This window comes from Paramisgurnus dabryanus, chromosome 17 (genome assembly GCF_030506205.2).
Source record: "Paramisgurnus dabryanus chromosome 17, PD_genome_1.1, whole genome shotgun sequence".
Taxonomy (NCBI): Eukaryota; Metazoa; Chordata; class Actinopteri; order Cypriniformes; family Cobitidae; genus Paramisgurnus; species Paramisgurnus dabryanus.
Window position 1 is genome coordinate 1,707,141 of NC_133353.1, and position 21,576 is coordinate 1,728,716.

The following is a 21,576-nucleotide window of genomic DNA, read 5'->3' on the forward strand; positions in this document are numbered from 1 at the left end:
AGGGGACATATCATGAAAATCAGACTTTTTCCATGTTTACAGTAAGTGCTATAATTGAATCCTCAGTGCTTCTATCAACCTAAAAAAATTTTTAACCCAGTAACTTAGTTTTGGTAAACCATTCTCTGCAAGCATGTGAAAAAATGTGGAATTGAAATTTGGCTCCACTGTGATGTCAGAAGGGGATAATACCGCCCCTTAATCTGCACTATCCAACCACGACACTGCCATTTAGTGCAGATATCAGCTGATTTGCATTTAAAAAGATGTACCCAAAAATGGCACATTTTTGCTCACACCTACAAAGTGGAAACTTTAACATGCTATAATAAATTATCTGTGGGATATTTTGTACTCTAGGACACCAAAAATTTATTTTACATCATGTCCCCTTTAACAGCTTTTGTACCTTTTTTACGAGACTTCATGTGTGTGTGATGTTTTAATATTTATGTGTACACTGCAGTTCGGTCTAACTAGAAATGCTGCATTTGTTAAGCCTCAAATTGATTTAAACATATTTGATTAGTTTTCTTGTCATTTGTCATGCCGATCCGTCCATCAGAGGGACAGAGGAGAGAGTCGATGCTTTTGGAAACTGCCATGAAACAGCCATGTCAATCAATTGGACAAGGACCAGTTAGTTGAATAATAATGTTAATAATTACACAAGTCTAGGGAATCCCTGATTCGCCATGGCTCGCTCATCGAGCTATCTTCCACAGAGACTCTTCTCGTCCGATAATTAAAAGGACCATTATACTTTTTATTCTTGTTTTTCTGCAATTCCCACTGGGTCAGGTACGAGTAAAATAGGAGAAAGTAGAAAGTCTCCACACCTCACTCATAGATCTATTTAGCAGTCTGAATTCGCCCCCTCCCCATCCGACAGTAAAATCTTAGGCCGTCACTCGAGGCCCGGTGGGGGATTTTGTGGGAAAGAATAGCCGTGTTGATCTTGAAGTCTTAAGTCTCAGCGTACCTGTCAACACTCAGGCTCAATGGTAAAGACTGTGGCTTTAAGTCACTTGAAGTTGCCTTTTAATGAGTGGGGAGGTTTGCACACCCTGTCAGACTGAGCCGAAATAATTCCATACCTTCTGAATAACCCAAGCGTGTCTTTTAATCCTGGTGCTGTTTATGTAATGGAAATAAGCAGGAACAGGTTAATGAGAGGTTGAGTTCTGGCCTGCACACACACACGCATGCACACACACACACACACACACACACACACACACACACAGGATCAGGGCTGCTAATACTGTGAATTAGGTGTGAGGTATGTTTAAATAGACATGATGCTTGTCGCCTCCCCTAAACAAAATCGTGTAATAGCAATTTTGGCATTTTTAGTCAAACAGATGATGTCATTTCCTTCTCCCCAACTCACATAGAGAGACTTATAAGCTATTTTTAATTTACTAAAACGAACATTTGAAGCTTAACCAACATAATCTTATGGCAGTTCGCAACTATTTTACGAGGTGGTTAATTCGTACAATCCTATTTGTACAATTTTGTACAGTCTGCTCCCACCCCAGTTATTGCTTTTTCCAATAATCATGCATTTTTGTACCATTCAAATTCCTGTGAGATCAGGCTGATTAAAGAGTTTATTCGTTTTTTTTTTTCAATAGTTTTATTTTGTTAGTTTTTGTCATTTATTATTCATATTGGGTCTCATTCACTAATAAATGTGTACGTTTTTCGTATTTATACGGAACTTCTCGCGAAAACTTTCGCACATGAGTTTGTTCTTATAGTTGTTCTTACGTTAGTGAATTTGGAGTGTTCTGCATTAGCGGCCGCGTGCACGAGGTTGGTAATTTGCATAAAACACACCCAAACCAGCTCCATATAAGGGCTTTTTCCTCAGCGCAGGTCCACAGAAAACTTTAGAGCAGAAGCAAAAGAGCTCGAAATGAAATTAATGATCATATTTATTATCGGCAAAGTTTTGTATTTTTTATTTGGGAGGTTTCGCTGTCGTTCGGAATCTAGTGCTGTCCACCGACCGGAGTAACGTTAAAGAAGTACTGGATGCTTTAAAAAATATGACATTTAATTTATATGACAGAGACGCGCATCTGTATCTAAAAGATAAAGTGATTGACGTTTGGACTTCTCATTACATTTACATGACATAGGCATTAAGCAGACGCTTTCATATAGCGATTTAAAAAGTGAGGAAGGAAAGTGTGAACATTTGTCATTACGTGCATCTTCTTTATATGTTTAGAAAAAATAAGTAGGTTATAATAATATATTATATAATGTGTATAATAATAATAATAATAATATAGATCATGTATAATAATATATAATACAGAAAATATTATAATATAAAATATAATCATGTAAACTTTATACATCAACATTATTATAAACATTATAATTATAGCCTAGTATTTGATTATTGTGTACGTGAATATTGCATACGAGTGGTTTATGGTTTTCTTCAATTTTTCTGTACATTTAGAAGACATTTTGATACAAAAGTTTTTGTTGAATCACGTGAAAACATCCGTACGCACATCTCACGCACAAATTTGTGCGTACGCATGCTTGGTGAATGAGACCCATTGTTTTTAATTATTCATTTATTATCAATTAAGAAGTCCTGAATGATAGGAAATTATGGAGGATAAGAGAGGGAATGTGTTCGGGACACCTCATGAGCTACGCTGTAAATAAATGGCTGTAGTAAAAATAACAGCCTCATGCAAAGCATTCTGGGAACCAACATCTCAAAGAAAATAAAAAAAAAGTTGATGAGGATTTTTGCTTCCCAGAATGCTTTGCATGAGGCTGTTATTTTATAGTGTTATTCTGTAAAGACAAAGACTTGTTAATGTTAAATGCTCATTTAACTTTGAACAAACTGTTGCCAGTAAATAACAAAAATTTAAATCTACAGTAAATAATCTACAGAAATATGAATCAAACCTCTGTTACCTGAACTGCTGCATCGCAGCTCTTACATTGAACTATTTTATCATGCAGGTCTATTGATGCATTTTGTAGTAAAATCAATTTTTCCAAAACATAGTGGTTGTTTTGTTGTTTAGTTTATTAGACTGTGCATTTGTGACATTAAACAAATTGGTCCACATAACACCTTAGTTGCATTTTGTCTGTTTCCTGCAAGAGTGGAATTTTATAGAAACGAATACTGTCTTGCATTCTGTCATCCCCTTTCCTTCCATCCCTCTTTTTCTTGCCCGCTTTTCTTTCTGTACTCCATCTTCTCTCTTTTCCTTCACTGGGAATAATCCCCCCTACAGGAGACTTCAAAGAGCAAGGACAGGCTTAATTACCTCCCTGCCTTTAAAATGATGCCAAATCAAAACTTGTTCTGGTCCATCTCTGTCCCTGCCCTGGCAGTGCTAATTTTGGCCTTGGATTCTATTTCGGATGGTTTTGAAAAATTTCGAATTAAATCAAAACAAGAAGCACATTGGAGGCCAATCGCATCAATTTCACATCACATGGCATTTTCTTCAGCTCTGTCTGATTGATGAGTGTTTTTGGAGTTATTTCAGAGTCGGATATAATATCATCTAACATCATCATACTGTATAGAGCAGTACTTGTGGTGCAATAAATAGCACATCATTCAAAAGTCGAAAGGGCTGCGCATGTTAAGAGTGTTTTGTTTGGCCACTGCGGATATTTTGTGGAGAAAGTACTTCCATACGCCCTTCGTGTTTTTATCTTAGAGGGGGTACGAGGATGGGGTAATTCGATCCCATTTTTTCAAGCTTGTGAAGTTTTTAAACCCCTCCAGGATGTGCCGGGAGGTTTTGATGGCTGGCCGAGGGAGAGCATTACGTCGGGGTATTTAACACTGTGGAGAGTTGAGAACGAGGGGGTTTAATGATGGCGTCGCAGACGGGATGAGCGCTAATTCACCTCCCAGGGCCCGCGATAGATGTGGCACCTGCGGAGTCAGCCATCAGTCAGCTTAGCCACCCTCGACAGGTCCCGGGAGGAGCTCTGTATCCCTCTAACTCACATTCACCAAACTCACGAGCTGTCGCGCTCCACAAAATGGCCTCATAATGATAAATACACAAGCACGTGTATGTGGTAGATTGCATCTTAGGGAGGATTTTAAAGTAGAAGACTAAGAAATTAATTTTTTAATTTTTCTTTTCAGTCTGTGACTAAATGATGTCTTTTTCAGCAATCTGTTCAGCCTACGTACATGGTCCCAAAAGCACATTATATGTGCTTTAAATTCAAATGAATGGATTTTTATGCTCTAAAACACGGGTCTCCAACCTTTTTGTGGGCAAGGGCTACCACAATATATAAAACAATTTGCATTTACTTTTTTGTTTTACTTGTTGATTTTATTTTATTTTACTTGTTGATATGTTTTAGTATTGTTTAAAATGTTAACATACGTAAACCAAGCCAAGCTAATATAGAAAATATGTTATTTGGACACTCCTGATCTAAAGTATTCCCTTAAGATTTTAAGTCATGAAATATTTAAAATAATGTGATGTCACATAAACTTGTTTTTATGTTACTTATCAAATGAAGCAATTTATTATAAATACTTGAAATGACAGCCAATTAAACTTGTAACAACATGTTTTTAACAATGTAATATAATACATGTTTTTAACAATGTAATATAACATATACAATGTTGTATATATACATATATAATATGTATATATACAATGTATATAACACCAAACACTATCAGTTTACATCAGATTAATATTAAGTTTATATTATAGAAAACACAAACTATAGTTTCTTAAATATTGTCTGGACCCTCCCACTGTTTTCACTTTAGTTACTTTTCAAAAGTTTTATTACAATTATTTTCAAATAGAAACAATTTGACCAAGCATTAGGAATTGTGTAGTGAGAAATAAAGAGTAAACGGCAGTAAAAATTATTTTTCTTTTTATTCAAGACCTGCATACCAAAGTTGCTTCAGTCCAAACAAGGGGCATCAGCTTCTAATGCTCAGAAGAAATATGGGAGGGAAAAAAGACTAAAATATACACAGAAGGGCGGTTTTCAAAAACAACAAGTGAACATAATCTGCAGTTTGAGATGAATGTACTGTATAAATGAGTGGACAAACAGTGTCACATCTTTTCTTAGATGCCACGTTAATCCAAGATTAATGCATTCTGGGAAGGGTTTGAAAATATACACGGTGGGGTCAGCTTGATTGATTCACGTCTGTATGAGTGTGGTCAATTTTAGTAACTCTTTAATTGTAGCCTTTGGTCAGAAGCAAAAAGCTTTGATCTGAATTGCAGACAATTAGCAAACCTTCTATGTAGAATGAGGTTTGGCTTGGCTATCCTGTTACCTACACGCTTGAAAGTCCCCTTAGAGTTGACTATGTTGATTATTTAGTAATGTTATGAATGTGTGTATTTCCTGTGTGTATGTGCTTGAGAAGAAAATTTGAAAGAGAGAGAGAGAGAGAGAGACCTTATAAACGTTCCAGACCTTTTCTTTACTTCCTGATTAGAAAATGACAAAATGACCAATAATAACTTGGACAACATGTTGTATTTGTGCTCTATTCTTCTCATGCTAGAAGACCTGCACTTCACAGGCCCCATAAATCATGTATGAAGCCCCGAATCAGAGAAATGATGGGGCTTTGTTTAAAAAATAAAAATAGTCAAAGGATCCATCAGAGAAAACAAAACAAAGACTGGGCAAGCATATAAAATTATTTACAACCAAGATAAGAGTGAACAAAACATTTACTGTTGTATATGTAGCTACAGTAAAAGGTCAGACAATCTCTTAAACTCATCTGTACATTTTAATTTCAATTTTCACAATTGTATCCTGCCAAATGTGTGTACATATACAGTCTATATATACACACGCGCACACACACACTCACACACACATACATCATAGTGCCTACACATGTATTTCATTCCAGCCATTAAGAAAATCCATTAATGAAGAAGAAACCAGAAAGATATACATAACAGGAACCTCTGTATTTCTCCTGTAAACATCTTTCTGTATAATATCGCTGGCCCTTTCGCCTACAGATTCTGTTAGCAATTCTCTTTTATTCAATTTAATCTTTATTTTTTTACACCCAAGGCAGATAAAAATTACTAAAACTCAAGACTTTTACAGTTACAGTGACAAAACATTTTAGAGACCACAATTTAAATTGGACTGCAAAATGAAACTTAAAAAAAAAAGAAAAAGACAGAAATTATAGTTGGGAAAAAATATATTTTTTCTTTTCTTTTTTTTGTAAAATGCCCAGGCATTCTCCAATATTACAAATACTGGTATACTTTTACAGTAAACAAGAAATGTCATAATATATATATACTTAAAAGTATATATATATACTTAAAATCCCATCACCAAAAAAAAACAATATACACACGCCACTATGGCATTCAGAAAATTTTTATAAGCAAACTTGGAAAAAAGAAAAGAAAAATTCTTGTTTGTTTAAAACACACATACACAGACATATCATTTTACCCTTGTACTTGTTTCAATACTGTAAACGTATTTTAAGACAGAGTGCACTAAACGTTTTACTTTTTCTTTTTTCCTTTTTTTTTTGTCTTTTTTAAAGATTCTGTAGTTCCTGATTTTTGTCCAGTCTCTTTAGTAACTATTTGTAGCAAAAAAGTCATCCATTATTTTCAAGGGACGCAGTCTAGTCCTGAAGTGAAAAAATTGTACATATATTTATATATATATATATATACTATATATATATTTGTCTATTGTGTGTGTTTTTGTGCAGTTATATGTACATATGCATACATATATACACACATAGACACACATTAGTATTGTGCTGGCTACTTTTAATTTAACTTTAAATGATGTGATATCTGTTTTATCATTATTGTTTTAGAAGCAAATTAAAACCACATGGACTCAATTTTTTTTAAATCCTTTGCTTCACAAAAGCGTTGCATTTGTCTTATAAGACAATAAATAGGAAGATCAGTATTCAAGGCACACTCATGTCAAATTGAATGGCAGTACAAAAACTGTCCAAATAAATTAATTTCATTTTTTATAGTGCCAGCATTGTGAAAGCCAAGCCTATCAACGCTGGCACTTCAATCTCAAATGCTCCCACTAGCAAGGCCCAATAAATCCATTTTTGAACATAATTTCTTGTTCAGAAGCCGTTTCTCTGTTGTTTTCAAATATGGAAATCAAAATAATAAAGTGCGGGTCAACTGCAAAGAGCTGTGTATGTTTACTTTTCTTTCTTTCGCTCTCTCGCTTGATTATTATATTCTTTTTGAAACCACAATATTCCCTCAGTTCAATCATTTGTGGTGTTAGGGCATCTTGTCGAAAAAGGGTGTTTAACTGGCAACAAAACAGGTGTGTGACAGAGACAGCCCTTTTTAATAAAAATAAAAAAGAATAGAAGAGGAAAGAAAAGAGAAAAATCAGCTGTGCATTCTGTAAGCGTGTTGCTACTTCTGAGAATGCTCTCAACTACACATCACAGGAAGTCCTAAATGAGAGGAAAGAAAGAAAAAAAATGTCTTACTGTTTTAGCACACGCTCAACAGGTCATGACAAACACTCTTACTGTGCAATTGACTAAGCTGCTGATGGTTCTAACAAACGGGACATGACCAGATTAACCAGATAACTCAATAGCATACACGATTTAAGTCTATAATCAGATTTGCTATGCAGTATAAATTTGTTTCTCAAAATGACTGATAAATATATATATAGATATATGTACAAAAATGCATAGGGCTGTTTCAAGTGATTTAAGAAACATTGTAATAGAATGACAGTATTACTCAAAGTATACTTGAATTAATTACCATCTAATCTGGTTAAAGTGGTAACTCCCTAACTGCAGACCCTAATGAAACCCCATAAATGAAACAACAGAACGAAATGCAAAAGAAAAGTGTTCAGATTTAAATGTCAATGAAAAACACAATGGTGGCTTTGGACTAATGTGCTCTTAGCTTTACAAACCCGAATTGGACTGTACAGACCTCTCTCTCTCTCTCTCTCTCTCTCTCTTTCTGTATCTCACACTCTTTTGTTTGTGTGGTGTGTCTGTGTGTAATTCGCTCTCATAGTGTGTAAAATGTTCCTCTGTATGTTTAACTTAAAGGGATAGTTCATCTGAAATTTGAAATGTTTACCCAAGTCACCGTGTGACTTTCTTTCCTGCATGGAACAAAACTAAACTGTTTAGCAGCTTGTTCATCTTGTGCTTTTCCATAAAATGATGGCATTGATGTGGATGGAGACCAGGGATGGCTGTGGTCACCATTCAATTTCACTGTATGGAAAAAGGTAGCTTGGAAATTTTGAATTTCATGCAAGAAAGTCATACAGATTCGGGTGAGGACCGTAAATTATGTTTCAATAAAGAGATTTTTTATTTTTAGATGAACTACCCCTTTAACTGAAAAGCCACTTTTATGTGAACGATTGAGTTGATTCATGAAATTTAGGGGGGGGGGGGCTGGCAGTGTACTGTGAAGTGTGCGGACAAGGGCTGTGAATGACCTGAAACAGAAGACTGGACTATTTTATCAGAGAAGACGGCTGAGATCAGATAGCGGACTTGGCAGAAGTAGCTATGCAGCTCACCCTGAGTTGTTTTAAAGCTCACAAAAAGAGCCATGAAGCCATCTTTCTTCTACCCACTATTGTGCTGTTCAGCGAAATCAAACTGCTTTGATTAAGTGCAATGTCTATGGAAAGGGTGCTGGGGATTAAAATTCTCTATGAACGATTGGAGTGAGACCGATTAGAGAAGGTTCTATTACTAGCGTTGTCTGGGTCGGTACTAGGTACCAAGAAGCAGCTGCCTTGGCTATTGTTTGTTTTATAGTCTCCTCTCCCTGATTTCGGACCTGAAGAGTTGACAAAGGTTTTCAGCCCCACAGTCCTCTTTAGATTAACTGTTAGAACTGACATTCAGTGCTACATACCCAATTAGGTTGACATGTTTAAAGATCAGTTCATACTACACGGCCTAAGGATTGTTGTCCGCTCATTTAATAAGTATGAATAATAAACAAAAAAAGTAAATGAAAAGAAAAAATAGCTTTCTCAGTTTGAAATTTGAAGATCAGATGCGGCTTCTCTTCAAGAAATTACATGTGTAGCTTAAATAACCTACATCGTAAGCAGCGGCCTATGGATTTCTCAAACGATACTCTAAGTAAAAAAAATCTCAGGATGTCTCTTGGGTTTAAAAGCAAAATCTCAGTATTTAAAACAAAATGTAAGACAATGGAATAAAAAATGATGAAATAAAAATGAACCTGCACATGCCAAAACACTTAAAAAATCCAATAAATACAGAAATTATTGCACAGTTAAAGGCTCCATTTAAAATATTGACTAATGTATCCACTACAAATAAAAGTCAAAATAGGCGATTTAGACCAGCTCCGAATTAAATTTTCCTTTTCTTTTTGCATTTTTCCTCTTCTTTAATGTCTTTATCGTTCTCAGATGGCAGTTTTTTAGGACAAATCTAACTCAAACCATTAACTTGAAAACAAACAAACAAGCAACCAAACAAAACAACCAAACTAAAAAAACAGAGTATCCAGCTACCCCTTTTAGAATCAAGGAATTGTGAGGCAAAATAGGAAATCTGGCTTAGCTTCTCTCTGCTTGTTCAATTTTGACCTCATTCGTCATCAAATGTTCCCCATGCCACTTTTTCATGTGTTTCTCGAGCGTGCTGTAGACGCTGAAGGGCATTTGGCAAATGTCACAGCGGTACACTTCCTTACCGAGCTGGCCGTGCGTCTTCATGTGGCGGGTGAGCTTGCTGCTCTGGGCACAGGCGTAGTTGCAAAGCTCACACTTGTAGGGCCTCTCGCCTGTGTGACTGCGTCTGTGCACTGTCAGATTGCTACAGTTCTTGAACACCTTCCCGCAGTACTCGCAGGTGTCACTCCTTCGGCTCTCTTTGGAGCTGGGTCGGCCGGGTCCTGGTCCCCCACCCAAGTGCGGAGTGCTGCCTCCACTAGCGGTACCGCTGCGGCCGGAGAGGCCCCCGTCCAGCAGGTCCCCTGGCGGCGTGGAGAATCGCAGGCTGCCGTTTTCGGACGAGTGCTCCGAGGAGGTGGCGAATGGAGATTGTCTGGAATCAGTGAAGCCAAGAAAGGGATCTTTGATGAAGTGACGAGATGCGGCGTAGCCCACCAGCCACTGGGAGTAGACATTTTCGGACGGGATTAGGGGAGCTGGGGGCATGTCCAAATCCTTCTCTATTTTGATCCTCTTGTTAGAAGAGTTAGAGAGGCTAGGGCTGGTGATAGGAGTGGGCTTGCGGGGAAACAGGCCTGAGAAAGAGTCGCCAGATCCACAGTTCCTTCCGTTTACAGTTGCCCGCTCCACTTGGTCCATTTCCCTCACTACCGAATCGTCATCGCCCCTCTGCACATCTGAACCCCTTTTGGAGAACGGAAGCCTTTTCCGATTGTCAACTATTAAGTTACTGTACTGCTGGATGGAGCTGAGTCCCGCATTTTCTACCATTTTACCCAAGGAAAGATTTTTATCATCTGAAGGTGGCTTTGAGCCATTTTCTCTATTTCGACAGAACTCAGAATCCATGCTAAAATTTGACTCAGGCCTGCTCTCATTTTCCAGCTCTTCCTCTTCTTCCTCTTCCTCCTCCTCTTCGTTGTCAGGCCCCATGCCCTCACCTCTGAAGTCTCCATCTCTGTTTTTCATTCCCTCTCCAGTGACATCACTGGTGCCCGGCTCGGGTGAGCTAGTAGTGGAAAGACCATCATCGGAGCGGCCCGTCATGGAGCCGGACTTGTGCATGTGGGTCTTCATGTGCCTTTTCAGTTTGCTAGCTTGAGAACAGGCGTGGTCACACAATTGGCACTTGTAGGGTTTTTCGCCCGTGTGGCTTCGCCGATGTACAACAAGATTACTCTGAAACTTGAAAGTTTTCCCACAGAACTCGCAGGACTTTGACTTGCCCTGTATCTGTGGAGGAGTGGTGCTATTAGGGGGCATGGGGGGCAATGGAGGGGTGTTCAGAAAGGGCGATTTCGGGCTGGGCTGAAAAGGGTTGGGATTGAGAAGGCGATGCATAGGGTTGGCACGACTCGGTGACAGCGGTGGAGTGGAGTTGTTGTTTCCAGCAAGCTCCCTTAGCCGACGGGAGAAATCCATAGACTGAGACTCCATGGCCATGGGTGTCATGCGCATCACTCTCTCAAAGGCACTGGGATGTTGGGAGATTATACCCATTTCCTCTGCGCTAAGGCGTTCTAGGCGATGGGGATCTAAGTGATGGCGGGGAGGGGGGCTGACGAAGGGAGGCGTATTGGGGAGGCGGCTTTCCACGAAACCTGGTGGGGGCTCCCGGAGTAGGGGTCCAGACATCCTTAGGAGGTGGAAGGGGTTATTGTCCCCCAAAAAGCTGGTTAGTGGGGACTGTGGTATAGACTCAGCACCAATGGGAGGAGGAATGGTGATCCGTGGGGTTAAGGAGGTATTGGATGGGTTGCTTTCCAAATAAATGCGGATCCCGTGCGTGTTCTGAACGTGCTGCAGAAGGAACCAGGCGCTGGTAAAGGGCTGTTTGCACGTCGTGCATATGTAACTTGAAGGTTCATCTCTACCTGCAATCAAGAAGAAAACAACAAAAATCTTTATTGGAAAAAGTCAGGTGACTTCCACAACACTAAATAGCTTGCTAAAAATTCAATTGGAAGACATAACCCACATGGTGGAGCTGTGCTAAAAGCAGAGCTCATGTGAAATGGAAAATGTGGCATGGGATCAAGGAATGATTACGTGTTTTAAAGAACAAACTTTGAGCCATCTGACATATCTGTAAAATGTGACTCGCACTTTGGGCAATGGGCACAGTCTCACCCATCATGCTGCCATGTGAACAGGGCAGCTCATACTTAGCAGGCCTGTGACAAGTGCATTTACATACTACACCGTGAAGGCCTGCTGCTGTGGGAACACTGCATTCCCTATTTTAGCTTGTCTTTAATCTTCGCTTTTACAAACGGCTGACTCATTTTCGAAGCGTTATGCCAAGCAAGAGCACTCTAAACTGGGAAACCCTCCAAGCGCTGAGACTGTCCTAGGATGCCAGAGTAATATGCCACCAAATTGGAAAAGTACAACTTAAACTGTGATTTAGGAGACTCTCATCACTATCAAACAAATAAAGTTGTCCCCTCAAAGAAACAAATAAAAAATGAGAGAGGGGGCTGGGGGGAGGAGAGCACATCAAGATAAATGGTTTCAAATAAAGAGTGAAAACACTGCCTGTGATTTAAGAGGCTGTGGGGAAAAAAGGGGAAAACGGCTCAACGGTCTTAGTGTTAAAGTCTGTGGCATTTAAAACAGCTCAAGGGTATTATTTACTGTTCCATTAAGAATTTCTCAAGATTGTTTTTCTTACTTCCTGTCACGTTTTTTTTCTTATTGTTATACTTCCTGGACCCACCCCTTCATGACATCACAATGAGTCATTGCTTCATAACTAATCATAAAAAGATAGCTTGAAGTTTGATTATGGAAATAAAATAAATAAATAAATAAATAGCATTCCCGGCAAATTAATTGCAAAAAAAGGCTATGGCTGAATGTGTTTTTGAAGTCGCTAAAGCTGGGTACAGGTAAAGTGTGAAGTGCATCGGTTCTCGAATCCGAGGATGCGTTATAAAGCAAAGCGGCTCCTGTGCTCGGTGTGGCTCTGGAGTTTTAGCTATACATGACTAATTGATGCTACAACTTCACAGAAACACAGCTTTCGCCGTGCAAAGGGGACTCATTACCGTAGCAGCACAAACAAGCCGGGTGTACTGAGTATACAATGAAAAAGGATGCTAAACCGTCTCTGCTTCACTCCTGGGGCACAAGTGTAGAAAAAAGATCAACACAGTCCAAATGGTAATTGTGAACTAGGAAATGAGTTTCATTTATTTATTAAATGAAAGCTTGCTGTTCTGACCTAATGCAGCAATTTAGGATACGCAGGAAAACATATGCCGCGGTAATTGTTTGGGTGTTTGATTTCTGGCTGTGCTTTGTGTACCTTTATGAGCGTTTTCATGTGCATGTATTTGTACGAGGGAGAGAGAGAGAGAAAGAGAAAACAACGGGTGTCAGTCACACAGAGGAGCCAAGACCGGGAAGCCCTCATGGGTGTCTATTCCAATCATGGCCATTGTAAAGGATCAAAAAGAGCCGAAAGAATGGTTGGTATCTGTTCTAGCGTTCCTTTACATGCTGTTGAAGAGCAATGCTAAACAGAGAAGTGTGTTTTCATAAGAAATAAACAGAAACGTGGGATTATATACAGCTGTAGCCCAAAGCTGCATTTTGTTTGTACCCTTGATTTCATCAAGGAATTTGAATAGCAAGCAGACTTAAATGTAAATTAGTAAAATCAAGTACTGCTACCAGGACATGCATATATAATTTTTTTAATTGCTGTATTAAATAAAAAAAATGGTTTCCAGGAGGTATTATAGCAAAAAAATATGTGCTGTTATTAAGTTCACCCAACATAGAAAATTCCTAGGATAATATATATTTTAGGATGATGCTCTTTTCTATATATACTGAAAATGAATGCTGATCAAATTTGTATTAAAACATATTTAGTATGTTCATCAAACGACACTGTTGTGTGACTTAAGTAATCTTAAAATATAGTACATGACTCATACATCTACTGTCATGACGCTTCTGTGGTCTGTGTGAGTCCTTTAGGGTTTCTCTATCCATTTTATTGCATGGACGATAGCAGATTAATATTCCCTGAAAAGCTATACAGTAAATGATGACAGATTTTTTTTTGCATGAAATATCCTTTTAAATAGTTATCATTAGTTTGAAACAAAAATCTGAATATTATCTGAAAAACTAATGGCTAAAATGCCCAGTCAACGCCTTTTCATCTATACGGATGTGTAAAAGATTAAGTATTGCTAAAAATACATTCCCTCCGGACGTTATTATGTAGCTCATGTGTGAGTTCGGAAAAACATCTGTTTACCTCTGCAGTCTACTCCTGTCCTGTAAAACCTTTGACTTAATTACAGTGGACAGACCATAAGCTCTTGCACAATGGCCATTATTTTCCCTTCAGCCTCTTCGGGCCTACATATATGCGCACACACACACAGACGCACACAAACAATCGTCCACCCTCCTCTTGTTTTATGGCAGATGCTTTCAAAGACTAATGCTCCATGTAAAGGAGACCTAGAAAACAAGCAGCGTCTGTGTTTACTAGTCACCGTTTTCCTTGTCTGTGTGTGTGAGAACCCTTCACTAACTACCAGGGCGTAAAACACAGGCTACTGTACTATCTACTATCTAGCATAAACAGAAGTCATCAGGGGGCCGAATGTTCATTTCTGCCCCACAATTAAGACGAATCAATGGCCGCTGCCTGAAATGGTATTTGTGGCCGCGCTGAAGGGACTCGGGCACGAGTTATTGAGAAGTGTTCAGCGCCCGCTCTCCCGGGGGGATTGGAGTCCGACGCAGATGGCAAATAAAGTATGCAGCCCGAGGCGAGAGCACATTATGCTAATTCTAATGTCAGCTGTACTTTAATATACAGCTCTATTTAATCACCCTATTATTTCACATTTCCATATGAAAAAAGGAAGAGAGAGAGAGGGAGAGAGAAATAGAGAAAAACCTTCTCTTGCTACTAACACGATGAGTTTGCTTAGGTTTAGGTGAATATATCCCAGTTTTTGTGTCGGCACGGGGCGCTGTAGCTATTCGCTAGCGAGGACAACACACATTTATGCCTAAATAAACCGCTTTCAATCAAACACATTGAAACATCAAGACACACACATTTGTACAGAAAACACTACAATAAAGATATAAAATATGTTCCAATACCTAAACTAATAATTACTGAAACATTCACATTCCTTCATTAACCAGAGTAATGAAGGAATACCCTTACTGTAAAAAGAATTGACAAAAAATGACACAATAACACACATACACACTCAAGTAATAATAATGCATAATAATGCACTGGAGTATATAGGCACATGCATTTGCATGACGTGTGTATGCGAATACGTTATTAAACATAAAACAGAAGTAATGTGCAATGCTTAACAGCACACCTATAATATGAAATATCCAGGAATATATGTAGGTTGGATTGCAAATCAGGTTATTATATAATTGGTCAGTCAGTGCAAACACCCTTGTTTACGTCAGCAGTAAATTTCTTTCTTTATAAATAATAATAACTTTGCACTGATGAAGCATGTTATATATATATATATATATATATATATATATATATATATATATATATAAATATAAATATTACATAAATATAGGAAAGTTCAAATAATGGATTTTGATTTACATTTACCATTTACTACAAAAACACTAATATATATATATATATATGTATATATGTATATATATATATATATATATATATATATATATATATATATATATATATATATATATATATATATATATATATGTATATATGTATATATATATATATATATATATATATATATATGTATATATATATATATATATATATATATGTATATATGTATATATATATGTATATATATATATATATATATATATATATATATATATGTATATATATATATATATATATATATATATGTATATATATATATATATGTATATATATATATATATGTATATATATATATATATATATATATATATATATAGGAAATACATCACCAAACAAACTAGACATAATCCACAATACAGACATTTTACGCTGATGCTTCAATTCAGTGTAGAAATTCTCTCAGATTTCCCAAATTTTTAAAAGAAAGGGCCAAAAAGCAGCATGCATGTAAGTTTGGAGTGATTAGTTTCTCAAGCTGAGCACTGACTGATTGTATTTTCAATTAGATATTCCCATCGAGGCCCAGCTGCCGGGCGGGAGATGGGTATGAGGACGAGGTATTGTGCGAAAGAGTGTGTCATCACTGGCATCAGTCGTTCATGCAGACCCCAATTCAATTAAAGCGAAATTATCACTAATAACAATCGTAGCTCTCCGCACACACGGACTTAAACGGCATGCAAATGTCTGGCTTTAAGACACACTGAGCGAAAATAGAAAGATGGCTAATAGGTTTCAGCATCTCACTGAGAGGTACAATGAACCACTTTAGCTTTCAACCTCAGAGACATGCATTTCCTGGATAATAATAAAAAAAACTATGACTTTATGATTTTGTGGTATATAGCTGAATTTCTTCTAAAGAAATGCTTTGCGTTGATTGACTTAGTAGTTAGCACTGTTGACAAGATTAAAAATAAACCCTGAATCATTTCAAATGAAGCATTATTTGGTGATTTGCATTTAAAAAATGCAGAGCATTTGAGGAAGAGGCACTGTTTCATGAGGACAAAGCATCAGAAATGTCATTGAATTTTTGACACAATAAAGGCGGTTATAAATTGAAGGGATGCTGGGGGGGTGTTGGGGAGAAAGGAATATAGCATCTTTTAATGAGGTGCTCATTTGCTGACAATGGTTTTCACTATAGGGACTTCATTTAGGCTGTCATTAAGTTATTATCTAGCGTAAAGAATTTTGCCGTCCTGTAAGTAGCGTGTTGGGTCTGGAAGCTTTTCTCTGTCTATTAGTGGAAGCGTGCCGCGCTGGCCTGGACGACTGCCTGTGTTTTGTTTGGCTGTGGTTCACACACAGCTTTGGCAGGGGGCTTCTTGGATGGTTTACAGAGGAAAGAAGGAAAAGCGCGCGCAGGAAAGAAAGGGTGAGCGAGAAACAGAGAAAGCAGAAACTAGCTCGTGCACGGTAGCTTTTCTGGGCTCACGAGGGGTTCCAGTGTCCCATTTTCGGCATTTACAGTTACGGCATCCAAATTTCCAACTGCAACTACTGTCATAGTACAGTAAAGAGAGTCACGCTGCTGACCGAGACGCCTTTGAGACATAAGTGCTTCATCGTGGCGGTCTGGAAACATTTTTCAGTTACGCAAAGCAAAAATAATGGCTGAGATAAAGCTGTTGAAAAGTGAAAAATTACTATAATTGTTAATAAGAACAGGTTAAGGGTACATGTGTAGAAAATGCATTCAAGAGCAGCATGATGTGCTAAGACTGTGAAGTTTAAATGAAACCAGCGAACTTAAGTCGCCTGAGCTTTAAAAAGCAATCTCAGATGTTTTATTGAAAATTCCTTTGAAAAAATCAAAAGAGATGCAAATTTACCAATACAGTAAGAGCTATAAAAATATATAGCATGGCTCTGATATTCTTGCCTTTGATTTGAGTTCATATTATGGTTGAGATCTCTGCTACAACTCTACAGGATACATCTGAGATTAGTGTGTTTCTCAGGGAAACCAACCTCACTGCTACGTATCTAAAAAATAAAACGTTAGAGATTTTAAAGAAATCTAATTTAGTTGATGACTTTGAATGTGATATTAAAACAAATTTGAGACTAAAAAAGAAATGTTTTCCAATCCACTGTTTACATTAGATTTATTGCGCTGTGACCATTCCAACTACAATTACACTTGCTTGGTGTAAAACGCCAGGCTTGTGGAGAGACCCTGTCTTATACAAACGTCTTCTGGGACATCTCTAATAAGCCCCACCTTCTCTTGGCCTGATCTCCCAAGCTTTTTTCCTATTGATTAAGTGTAGTCTGGTCCTTAATGATAATTTAGAGGGACTAAACTCCACAGGCCTCTGGATGACTATTCCGTTGAATGATTATCAGTGTGGACACCCTGCTCGAAAATTAAGTTAGATTCTCCTCGGATAGATATGCAGAGCGACGCATGTCCCATTAATTAGGACTCAAGCTGCTGTTTGCGGAGACGAGTCTCGTGAAACATGGCGGCAGCCTCATTCAGGCGAGCCGTCTGGCTGCAAAGGGCCGGGCAGCTGAGTGTAAAGAATCGCCACACGTCTCTATTCAACCAGATGAGCGCATCAAACAGAGACGCAATTGTGGGGCAAAATATTTGTCTATGCGCATCTTCAGACAGAGAGAAAGCTGAACTTGCGTCCATTACGGTTCAATGATTTAAAATGTTTGTAACAACTGGACAGGCAGGAACGGGAAAATAATCAAATGGTATACACAGAGAAAAATACGAAACAAATGGGAACACTAAGTTCAGATTTTTGCAATTTTAAAGTGTTGACATACAGTACAGCAAAACGGCAGTAAATTACAATTGCATTGTTCAGATAATTTGGACAGAAATCTATGAATTTTTTTTTTACCAGATTTAAGTATCTTGGCCAATCTAAACACAGTTTAAAGCATTGCTAAGACGGACATGATTTCTAGGAAGTTTTTGGGAAAAACATCTGAGAACCAGAAGATTTGCTCTGTATTAATCTCAATGCAACAACTGAAATTAAAGAGATCTAATTTACTGATATGTTTCATATTGGCTTAAACAATACCCCGCTATTTTACATTCACCAACATAACGCACAGATTTGTGTTATGTGCTCACTGAGCATGCGCCACCAAGACGTGTAAGATTAAACAAACGCCACTGTAAACATGGGCAGAACTGAGATGATGTTACGGCTCCACGATTTCGACACACGGCCGGCCACCCTTTGAGGAAGGCAGGGTGCGGGATAAGCCTGTAAATGAGGGCCGCGTGCATACAGTAATGCCGATCTCTGGAATGATGAATGCTATTGTACTGTAAGAAAGAGGTGGGTGGTGCAGACAGAGAGGGAGAGAGAGCGAACGAGAGAGGCGCACGGCATTGTGGGTCTCCCCTGCTGTTCGTCCCTGGAGTACTGTGATGTGTGCTCTTCAAAAGAGCTCCTGTCACTGTCACCGCTTCATTTAAAGTCAGACTCCCCTGAATTTGCATCTTGCAACGTCTTACAGGACGTGCCATATGCCGTCCGAAAAAGACAATGCTCACAAATAAATTGGCATCCCCCACCTACCCCCCCTCCTCCGCGCTCAGAAAAACAACATCTGAGGCGAGAGGATGTTGTTTAAAGATGGCACACAACAAAATCCAGGCACCGTCTGTAACAAACCAAATAACAAAACATCACCTCGGGTACGAAGCGAATCAGATCCGCTTAAAAATTCGTTTTTTCATAATGACTGCCTTTATACCCGTATGAGGTGTTAGTGGAAAAGGCTGGTTAACACCATTCGCGGCGCGGATCTGAGGGAGAAATATTCGGCTGCGTTAATTTATCCGGCTAGCTCGTGTACTGCAATCCTCTTAGGAGCCTGCGTAGGCCCCGAGCGGAGACTTCATACCTCACAGCCCAGTCTGAAAGTGCAATAACGAATAAAAATGCTCATTACCGAATGATTTCAGTTTTCTCTATGATTCAATTTGCAGTAATTACTGTGGCCTGTGCTAATAAAAACTGCTACAAAACGCGAAGGTCAACTACCAGTTTGCCGTGTTCATTTTCATCTCAATGTATTCATCCTTGCCGCCTAATGGCCCAATTTTCTCCTCTCGCTCTTCAATAAATATTGCTGGAATTACAGGTTAAATAGCTAAATTAAATCATGGCTATTATGGAAGGCTGCACCGGTCGGTGAGGGAAACAGGTCTACCTCTAGATATACAATCGCTCGGGAAGTGCCAATCACTAGACAGTTTACGATTAATGTCAACTGTGTCGAGGCCGTCAAATTACAGCGTTTATTCCCTGCTCCGCGCCCTGCGCTGTGAAATAAGAGAATCGTATGCAAATGCCTTATTACTGCAAAATCAAAAGGGTGTTTGTCATGCTCTGTAACAAATTAGGCTTTTAAACAAACTAGGTGCAAGGTAACTTGGGAAAACAGACAAAATGGAAACAAGCAAGACTTAACTGGTCAAGTTTTTAAACACTTTGCTTGGAGTTATTAGTTTAACCCCTTCATAAATATGATGATGGTCGAGATGCGCAGTGAAAGGTTTAATTGCCAAGCGCCGGGTCTTGGAGGTGTTTTTTAATTGCTTAGGATGAATTTTGTTCCATCTGATTACCCAGCGTACTCTAATGACCAGGGCTACTTATGACAACTGCAGAGGTGCAGGCTGATATTGAGGCTAGGAGGTAATTTGTATAATGACTGCAGAGACCAAAAGTGGAGAGGAACTGATTTGGTACCTTCATTCATCGTAGGTTTCCTGACTTGAGCACTAGGCAGCCTGTTTGTGAAGAGTCCCCTCATTATCCGTCCTCTCGCCCCTTAACGTTTAATTAATATCTTAACCTTTTGAGTTATTTTAGGAGACTCTGTCTTTTCATGCCAGAGAAAAGAGCAAAGGAGGCGAACGAGTGGAAGAGGAAAAATTGGTCACATGGGACTTCAAATCCTACTTCAAAACTGGACATCCTGTTAACCAGGACTTACTCAGATAACCTTGGAATTTCCAGAGCGTTAGAAGTCTCCCTTTCTGAGCCACAGTCTCTCTTTGAACTGCCTGAAGTTTTCACACACTGGAGTTCTTAAATTATTAAGGTCAAGATTATATTCCTTGTATTTCACGGTACCTGCCGAATAGGTGGATTGAGTTTCTGCGAACAGATGCACTTGCAACGTTCTTTGTCGCGTTAATGTCCTCTGAGTGCTCTCTCCTGCAAAGAGGATTTCAAACGAGAAAGAGAGGATGAGGAGAACAGAGACGGAAAACACAAAAACCAAGTACTCTGTGTTGTGGATCGATGAAGCAGGCAACGAGAGGGTCCAGCGTGCAGCCAGACCTCACAGCCCTTGTGGGCCTGGGGTGTCAGAGCGTTCCACATTTGATAGAGTCAATGTCATGACAAACTGATTTGCATTTAGAACAAAGATGACATGAGCCCCAGGCACAGGGTACCGCCCTCCCGTCCGCCCAGCTTGTGGAAAGTTTCCTGACATTTCTTGCATTATTAAGCCAGGGGCTTCATTACCATGTGTGTGATCTGGGAATCTCCCAGGCCTCTAATTCCTCCTCACCTTGAATTGCTAATGTCTTGTTTATGACTATCATGGCAAATCCGAGGCAACAATTACATGCAAATCGGTCCCTGCGCATTCTGCCGCCGCGAACAAAGCTGCGGAGAGTCAGAAACGTGTCCGCAGTTTTCCTCATATGGAGGTACGCTTCACGCTTTGACACGCAACACGTGACGTATGCTTGTAGCAAGATCTACACCTGCTCCGAAGGATTCCAAAAGGAGAGATAATCCAACTGAACTAGTGTCGAAAAGAGGAACAGCCGTAAAATTACGCATCTCAGAGCGTGCTCAGTGGGGACAGGACGGTTTGCCACAAAGACAGTGGGCAGATCTGAGGGGGAGAGATAGCATTCAGCAGGGGAGCAGGGAATCATGGGTGATTTACTAAGTGTAAATGAGGCAAAGGAATCTGGAAGCAGCTGTTTTTTACAGCCTGCTTGACATACTAGTGCAGATCTGGACTGGACAGCACACAGCCATTTCCCACAGCTAACATCTGCTTTACATTCTCCGCCTCGATCTGCCAAATCCCCAACTGGACAGGTTCAGTTCAACAGGATAAACACA

General features: G+C 39.0%; 1 protein-coding gene across 3 annotated transcripts in view; it reads right to left on the reverse strand.

Annotated features, from left to right (window-relative positions):
- Positions 1-4,912: 4,912 nt before the first annotated feature.
- Positions 4,913-21,576, reverse strand: part of bcl11ba (BCL11 transcription factor B a) — a 46,989-nt gene continuing 30,325 nt past the window's right edge. For 2 of the 3 annotated variants that reach the window (XM_065251887.2, XM_065251878.2), the window contains exon 3: positions 4,913-11,638. In XM_065251887.2, the coding sequence (XP_065107959.1) occupies positions 9,652-11,638 (1,987 nt within the window). In that variant the 3' untranslated portion in view covers positions 4,913-9,651. The remainder of the gene's footprint in view (positions 11,639-21,576) is intronic. The other variant, XM_065251896.2, reaches the window with a different exon arrangement.